The sequence below is a fragment of the Taudactylus pleione genome, unplaced genomic scaffold, assembly GCF_031769625.1.
Source record: "Taudactylus pleione unplaced genomic scaffold, aTauple2 ptg000008l, whole genome shotgun sequence".
Classification (NCBI taxonomy): Eukaryota; Metazoa; Chordata; class Amphibia; order Anura; family Myobatrachidae; genus Taudactylus; species Taudactylus pleione.
Window position 1 is genome coordinate 7,894,044 of NW_028284411.1, and position 9,417 is coordinate 7,903,460.

At 46.4% G+C, this 9,417-nt stretch overlaps 1 protein-coding gene across 2 annotated transcripts in view; it reads left to right on the top strand.

Moving 5' to 3' along the window:
- Nucleotides 1–9,215, top strand: part of LOC148542823 (EF-hand calcium-binding domain-containing protein 6-like) — a 75,773-nt gene extending 66,558 nt beyond the window's left edge. For both annotated transcript variants that reach the window (XM_088464457.1, XM_088464455.1), the window contains exons 16-18: nt 1,976–2,145; nt 6,160–6,316; nt 8,894–9,215. In XM_088464457.1, coding sequence (XP_088320583.1) covers nt 1,976–2,145; nt 6,160–6,316; nt 8,894–9,115 — 549 coding nt within the window. In that variant the 3' untranslated portion in view covers nt 9,116–9,215. The remainder of the gene's footprint in view (nt 1–1,975; nt 2,146–6,159; nt 6,317–8,893) is intronic.
- The last annotated feature ends 202 nt before the right edge of the window (nt 9,216–9,417 follow it).

Here is a 9,417-nt window from a genome sequence, read left to right on the forward strand (position 1 = left end):
ATCTCACTCTCTGGGAGGGTTTCTACATCTATTTATCTATCTATCTACAGTATCTCGCTCTCTGTGGGGTATCTATCTACAGTATCTCACTCTCTGGGGGTTTCTACATCTATCTATCTACAGTCTCTCACTCTCTGGGGGGCTCTACATCTATCTATCTATCTATCGTATCTCACTATCTGGGGGTTTCTACATCTATCTATCTATCTACAGTGTCTCACTCTCTGGGGGGGTTTCTACAGCTATCTATCTACAATCTATCACTCTTGGGGGGTTTCTACATCTCCACCATTTGGGCCTCAAGGTCCTTGCAAGGGCAGCAAGGCTCTTTGGAACTATTGTTGCTGGTTGCAAAGAGGCCCCCATAACAGTTCAAGCTTCAGGGCCCCAAAAATTTAGATCCACCACTGATTGTGTATAATTCTTGTGCAGATTTCCCATTCCGTCTTCCCCTATCCTTGAATTGTATGTTTTTCATTTATGTCAACGGCCCATTAAATTATATTGCCCATTATTCCAATGAGGCTGTGCATAGAATGTAGAACCCCAATAAAATAATAAAAATGAATAGGCCAGTGGCTTCAATGATGGTGCACAGCTGTGGTATAAAAATTAACTCACATCAGTGACTCAATAGATATTTTATCAAAGCAAAGATCCCCCAACACCTCCAACCAATCACATCCAGATCAGCGTGGGATGCCAGTTATGATTGGGTAAGCGTCTACCTTTATCTTTAAGTTTCAATCAGTCCATCTCTCATTCTGCAGCACAGGGCGAAGCAATCAGATCATCTTTTATTGCTATTTATTATTATTTCCAGTGGAATACAACAAGATATTCTCATGGATTAAAAGAAGGATTTCCCTTAGGATTACATATATGGAACATTTCTTTTAGAATAATACAAGACCACCATGGTTAGCATAGAAAAAAAAAAAAGGTTATTTAACTATTGAATCTGTGTTTTTTATTACTTTTTATTCCCCACCAGAGGTGTAACTTCATACCATACAACCGGAGGTGAAATAGATGGTGGTATCCAGTCCCACCCCTACTCCACGGTGACTCCGGCAGTGCATGCGCAATAGCACAGCTGAGGTGGCAAAGGAGGAACCCCTGTCCCGGCGACTCACTAGTGGGGTACATCTAAGTAAATAAAGATTCCTTATTGCCGCGAATTGCAGTGATATGGAATCTTTCTTTTCAGAGGCTCCCGGCAAATGATGGAGTCCTAAAAGCCTTATTTTCACAATTAGTGCACCACCTTAAAACAGCTGCTGTTCTCTTTTCTTTCATTATATAAGACATATTTATACTTGCATGATATCTCCCCAGTGAAGATGTCTAGTACTCCTGTATAAGTGTCCTACACAGCAGGATAGGTGTCATTGTCCTGGACTATTCACTGCAGCTCAACTCCTTGGATGACAGGCAGCCGACCCTGCTGGGGGATGACCGAGAGACTGCTGAGCAACTAGAGCAGTGAGTGCAGTAAATTAGTTAGGATCTCTCTGCACATCTCATAAGTGATGCAGCCACTGCTGTCATCACCTCAGCAGCAACTTAGTGGTCTCCCACTGCTCTTTCCTATCTCCTCGGTGCTCCCCTGACAGCTGGGACACAGAGGCCAATGCTTTCATTGCCTCCGGGAGTTACGCCACTGTTTCCCACTACCCCATTTCCTCCAGTGGGCATAGCGGGTTCTTTCACAGTCGAGCCCCGTTTATATAGTGTGTACAACCCAAGCGGTACAATACTGTGTGCATGTGCAGATCTGGGGCTGCAAAGCCCCAGCGGCGGGCCCCATGGCAGTCACATTGGCTCCTTCAGCAGACATTATGCTCTCGGGCTTTGGTGTATATTACTGTAAGCTTTCCTTTGTCATTATTTTCATTCTTCATTATTGAAATCCTATCGAGAGATCTCACTGCAGACTATTACTGTGCTATTGGTGATATGCCATTTCTTTTAGGTGCAGCTTTTTACTAAAGATCTTTGGGCCCAGTTCAAGGAGTTGGACCCTCAGAACTCTGGATATGTCTCTGTAGAAGAATTTCTTGACATTCTGGAAGACCTGAGCCCAGATCTGACGAAGCACCAGTGTGACACGATAATCGCTCAGTGTGGCCAGGGGCAGAACAGGTGTGTCCACACTATTCATTTGTATCCAGTCAGTATGAAAGTAATGTTGTCATATCAAGTCAAGGATAAATCACCTTCCCCAGATCAATAAGGATGTGGAAGGGTTTTTTTCAAACTTGAACAAACTTGAAATTCTTTGTATTCTTAACATGTCTCATGGCTGCTGTTTGTTTGACTTCATATTGGAATTAAATTACAGGCTGACAGTGCTTTAAAGATCCTAGAAATATACCCAATGGAACAAAAAGTGCACAATAGCATGTGCCATATGGAGCAGCAGGCTTATCATAGAATGTACAGTATAAAGAGGGGCAGGTACAGCATAGAATGTACAGTATAAAGAATGGCAGGTACAGCATAGAATGTACAGTATGGAGCGGCAGGCACATCATAGAGTGTACAGTATAAAGAATGGCAGGTACAGCATAGAATGTACAGTATGGAGCAGCAGGCACATCATAGAGTGTACAGTATAAAGAATGGCAGGTACAGCATAGAATGTACAGTATGGAGCAGCAGGCTTATCATAGAATGTATTGTATGGAGCAGCAGGCACATCATATATTGTACAGTATGGAGCAGCAGGCACAGCATAGAATATACAGTATGGAGCAGCAGGCACATCATAGATTGTACAGTATGGAGAGGCAGGTACATCATAGATTGTACAGTATGGAGCAGCAGGCACAGCATAGATTGTACAGTATGGAGATGCAGGTACATCATAGATTGTACAGTATGGAGAGGCGGGTACTGCATAGATTGTACAGTATGGAGAGGCGGGTACTGCATAGATTGTACAGTATGGAGCAGCAGGTACAGCATATATTGTACAGTATGGAGAGCAGGTACATCATAGATTGTACAGTATGGAGACGCAGGTACATCATAGATTGTACAGTATGGAGAGGCAGGTAGATCATAGATTGTACAGTATGGAGAGGCTGGTACATCATAGATTGTACAGTATGGAGCAGCAGGCACATCATAGATTGTACAGTATGGAGACGCAGGTAAAGCATAGATTGTATAGTATGGAGACGCAGGTACATCATAGATTGTACAGTATGGAGCAGCAGGTACATCATAGATTGTGCAGTATGGAGAGGCAGGTAAAGCATAGCATGTACATTACGGAGCAGCAAGCACATTATAGACTGTACAATATGGAACGGCAGACACACCATAGAATAAACCAGATGGATAAGTACTGTAGACACACCAAAGAATGTACATTTGTTACGGTCTCTTAGGAATCACTGTGTAAGACCCCTGGAACCACTCTGGCGAGGTTTCTGCCAATAGCAGCCTCCCTTAGAACACGACACATTTACCGGTACTTAGGCAACCCTCTGGTCTTAAAACTCAGGATAGTAGGGGCTTACACGGCTACCCTAAGACCACAGAATGTTATGTGACTGATAGTGGAATGGACAAGGTGAGGTATATTCAACAAGGTCTTCAAGGTAGAGCTTGAAGAATTTGAGGTACGGCTTTGAGAGCCGAGGTGTGGCAGGAAGTCTGTAGGAATATAAGTTGTGAGATGTGGCCTAGAAGGCAGAGGTGCAGCTCGGACAGCCGAGATGCGGCTAGAGAGCCTAGACATAGACAGCCTGAGATGAGGCCTTGAGAGCTGAGGTACGGCCAATGAGCTGGTAGATATCCAGACTGTGATGCAGCCTTGAGGGTCGAGATGTGGCCTTGGGGGTCGAGATGTGGCCTTGGGGGTCGAGGTGCGGCTATGACAGCCGAAATGTGGCTTTGAAAGCCGAGGTGTAAATTGGCTGTGATGCAGTCTAGCGGGTCGGGGTGCGGCTGGTACAGCTGAGATGCAGCTTAGAGAGACCTGAGATGTTGTCAGGCTGTGATGCTGCCTTGCAGGCCGGGGTGTGGCTGGAACAGCCGGGATGTGGCTTTGAGAGCCGAGGTGTTGATTAATTGTGACAACATTAAGCTGCGGCTGGTGCACCATGGAATGTACAGTAAGGAGAGGCAGGCGCACCATGGAATATACAGTATGGAGGGGCAGGCGCACCATGGAATGTACAGTATGGAGAGGCAGGCGCACCATGGAATGTACAGTATGGAGAGGCAGGCGCACCATGGAATGTAGAGTATGGAGGGGCAGGCGCACCATGGAATGTACAATATGGAGAGGCAGGCGCACCATGGAATGTACAGTATGGAGGGACAGGCACACCATGGAATGTACAGTATGGAGAGGCAGGCGCACCATGGAATGTACAGTATGGAGAGGCAGGCGCACCATGGAATGTAGAGTATGGAGGGGCAGGCGCACCATGGAATGTACAATATGGAGAGGCAGGCGCACCATGGAATGTACAGTATGGAGGGACAGGCACACCATGGAATGTACAGTATGGAGAGGCAGGCGCACCATGGAATGTACAGTATGGAAGGGCAGGCGCACCATGGAATGTACAGTATGGAGAGGCAGGCGCATCATGGAATGTACAGGATGGAGAGGCAGGCGCACCATGGAATGTACAGTATGGAGAGGCAGGCGCACCATGGAATGTACAGGATGGAGAGGCAGGCACACCATGGAATGTACAGTATGGAAGGGCAGGCGCACCATGGAATGTACAGTATGGAGAGGCAGGCGCACCATGGAATGTACAGTATGGAGAGGCAGGCGCACCATGGAATGTACAGTATGGAGAGGCAGGCGCACCATGGAATGTACAGTATGGAGAGGCAGGCGCATCATGGAATGTACAGGATGGAGAGGCAGGCGCACCATGGAATGTACAGTATGGAGAGGCAGGCGCACCATGGAATGTACAGAATGGAGAGGCAGGCACACCATGGAATGTACAGTATGGAAGGGCAGGTGCACCATGGAATGTACAGTATGGAGAGGCAGGCGCACCATGGAATGTACAGTATGGAGAGGCAGGCGCACCATGGAATGTACAGTATGGAGAGGCAGGCGCACCATGGAATGTACAGTATGGAGAGGCAGGCGCATCATGGAATGTACAGGATGGAGAGGCAGGCGCACCATGGAATGTACAGTATGGAGAGGCAGGCGCACCATGGAATGTACAGGATGGAGAGGCAGGCACACCATGGAATGTACAGTATGGAAGGGCAGGTGCACCATGGAATGTACAGTATGGAGAGGCAGGCGCACCATGGAATGTACAGTATGGAGAGGCAGGCGCACCATGGAATGTACAGTATGGAGAGGCAGGCGCACCATGGAATGTACAGTATGGAGAGGCAGGTGCTCTATGGAATGTACAGTATGGAGAGGCAGGTGCACTATGGAATGTACAGAATGGAGAGGCAGGCGCACCATGGAATGTACAGTATGGAGAGGCAGGTGCACCATGGAATGTACAGTATGGAGAGGCAGGTGCACTATGGAATGTACAGTATGGAGAGGCAGGCGCACCATGGAATGTACAGTTATTTTATTTAACATTATTTTTCTTCTATAGGTTACTTCTGTACTTTTCTGTACTATACTATTAAATAATACATCTTTGTTTTATATTATAATTTATTTATATTTTATTGTTGTATGCAGCAGTCTGTCTTGCTCTGCAACAGTCTCACGTGCTCTGCGATATCACAGCACATAGCCAGCATGTGGCTCGTTATAGCAGTGCGTGCATCCTGGAACCCCCTGCTATGCCGTAATACTGTAGTACAGTGGTTTTCAGCCACCACACTGCAACAAAAAAAAGATTGTGCCAATTTGCCAAATAACATGTTGGCGTGTATTGTATAATGTGGGCGTGGCTTTACATGGCCAATTAAATAAATATATGGCACTGTACGCCACCTCGCTATAAAGAAAAACCTGTAAATGCAGCAAATTCAGTGACTAGGAGAAAATGAACTTATTTAGGCATGAGGCTCTTTGTGCCACTGGCTTCTAGTGAATTAGTAGCCCATTCATTTTGGTTCAGGCCACAAGCTCCGCAAGGTGCACAAAGTCTCTATTTAACTATGGAAACAATTGTTAATTCCTTATGATTTCAGGGTCTCCTATATAAAGTTTCTACAACCGTATCAGACTGGAATAACCACAATTAGGGAAAATGGAGAGAAGGGACTGAGGTCTGAGGGCAAGACGGCTTCTGCGAGAGAGTCTACGGATCGGGGTCTGAACAGCGTCACTTCCAAACTACGGCAGAAGGTACGGATGTACCGCAGCAATGGTACTTACTGACTAAGCAACCTAATGTCAGACCACCAGTAACCACATTTATATAGCCACCAAACAATCAGCATCACACCTATGATGGGTAATGGACTAATATATTATTTATATATATATATATATATATATATATATATATATATATATATATTAGGGATGTGCAGGCCCTAATATATATATATATATATATATATATATATATATGAGCCTGCTGACTCCCCCAGTGTATCTTGACACTCCTAGATCCCTGACCATGCTCCTCCACGCCCCAATACATTAGTTCTCCCCTCTTTGAACTCTGAAAGAAGAAACACAGGATGGTTGGAGACTGCACAGCAAACAGCAAAGGATTCATTTAGTGTACAGTACATTACTGCAGCTGGAAAGCCAATGAGTAAAAACAGGAGCATAACATTATTACACAAATGACTCACGCTGGCTGGTCTCATACAGTTATACAATATCCTAAGAACCAGTGGCGTAACTAGGGTATTTGGAGCCCAGGGCAAGATGAAAAATGAAGTTCCCCCCCCATGTGTGCGCATTGAAAAATGGACGTGGTCACATGCTGCAAGGGGCAGACGTGGCCACTGAAAAATGGGGTGTGTCAACATGACACACACCCCTTTCTCGACACTCTTGGAACTTTCCATTCCATATGCACCTTAATGCCCGAGTAGTAGTGCCCCTCTTGCAATGCCCACTGTAGGAGTGCCCCTTATGCAATGTCCCCAGTAACACTGCCCTTTATACAGTGGCCCAGTAGTGCACCCTTATACAGTACCCCAGTAGTGCCCTTTATACAGTGCCTCCAGTAGTGCACCCTTATACAGTGCCCCAGTAGTGCCCTTTATACAGTGCCCCCAGTAGTGCCCCTTATACTGTGCCCCCTATACAGTCCCCCCTATGCAGTGCCCCCAGTAGTGGTCCCCCTTATGCAGGCCCCCAGTAGTGCCCCTTATACAGTCCCCCCTATGCAGTGCCCCCAGTAGTGGTCCCCCTTATACAATACCCCCAGTATGCAGTACCCTCAGTAGTGGTCCCTCTTATGCAAGCCCCCAGTAGTGCCCCTTATACAGTACCCCCAGTATACAGTGCCCCCAATAGTGCTCCCTTATACAGTGCCCCAGTAGTGCTCCCTTATACAGTGCCCCCAGTAGTGGTCCCCCTTATGCAGGCCCCCAGTAGTGCCCCTTATAAATTGCCCCAGTAGCGGTCCCCCTTATGCAGGCCCCCAGTAGTCCCTTATACAGTGCCCCCAGTAGTGATACCCCCTTAGCAGTTCCCCACGTAGGGGTCCTCCATATTCAGTGACCCCCAGTAGTGATACAGTGCCCCCGGCCAGTAGTGCATAACACACACACACACAGACATACATACACAAAACACTGACTTACCTGAATCCCCACTCCTGCCACGCCCGCTGCTGTCTGCTCCTCCGTCCTCCTGCTTGGTACTATGGGAGAGACGTCATGACATCATGCAGTAGCTGGAAGGCGGAGATCATGAGTGAGCTCCAGCCCGGCTCTGGCAGTTAGCGCAGCAGCCAATGAGAGTCTGTCTGACTCCCATTGGTTTCTGAAACACACACATCGAGTATACTACCCAGCGCCGGCGGCTATGTGTGCATTACCGTGTAGCGCAGACCGCACTCACTGCGGTCTGCACTACACTGACTGACTACGGCGGACCTGTACCGTGGGGGGGAGGTACCGGTCCCATGGCGCCCAGGGCAAACATGTTCTACACTGCAGACTGCAATTGAAACATTGAAACATTTATTTTATGTTTTTGATGCATTCCAAGGGAAGAAAAGGAATTTACTTTTTCCTGTGTTATCAATCTGTCAGACATGATAGCAGAACCCAACCAAAACGGTACTTGGGCTCCTAAAAATATTGTGATGTTCTGAAGAGGAGGGTGGGCTTCCCTAATGGTCAGAGGTACTTTAATAGATCCTGTAGTGCTGCAGTGGTGTCCAAACTATACTAGGTGCCGTGGGTTAGTGATCCAGGACCAAATCAGACTATTTATGGCCAATGTCATAGGCAAATCCTGTATAAAGGAGCTGCCAATCATAACATGTGTGGACAAACAGAAGCACAATCCTGTCCACCAACACAGAACTGAACTTATAGCTGGTTACACTCCTTACGACACCGTGCAGCGCTAGAGCCACTGCAGCTATCAGGAGCAGGTAAGTGACCACTGAGCCACCAGGGACATTATGTTGACATGCTTTCATGTCGACGTACAATGCAGACATGATGAATGTCAGCATGGTCAAACATGTCGACAATGTGCATGTCAACATAATAGCTGTCGACCGAACATACCACACCCATTAATACACTGATTTATCTTTGCGTCTTCACTCTGTGCTTTTCACCAATGTCTTTCAATCATCCATAACAGTAAATATCTCCTTTGCTGACCAGCTCTGACACGTTACGGCATTCAGAATAGCTGAATAATGCATTGATGCCTAATATACTGTGGTGCTGGTGAGGTGCCGTGTATATACAGTAACAGATGCTTTTCTGTGCTCTCCAGTTATCCAGCATAGAGCTGAGGAACCTGTATCAGGCCTGCCAGAAGCTCGACACAAATGGATCCGGGTTTCTGCTCCTTCCGGAGTTCAGAGCGGTGCTGAAACTATGCAACATCGTGCTGGATGAAGATTCCATTTATCATAACTTGTCACACTACAAAAAGGACCTGGCCGGGAAGATCGACTACTCCCAACTGGTTTTAAGCCACAATAAGAGGAAGTGACAAAACACACAGCAATTTAAGCAATCGGTTATATAAATGTTCACTTCCAGGATAAACAGCTGGTTGTAAATGTTAAGGGTATGAAACGTAGATGGGACGCAATGACAAATGTTTACGATTAATGTGTCTTCATTGTTCACAGCACGATAATTCCTAAATAAAATTTGCCCCATAATTGTGGCTGTGTTTTGGTTTTATCATTGTGAACCTAGACGTTCCTCTTGTCTCTCTCTCTCTCTTAACTGTATCCATAATATAGTACTGGGGGTACATTTACTAAAGTGCGGGTTGTTAGAAGTGGA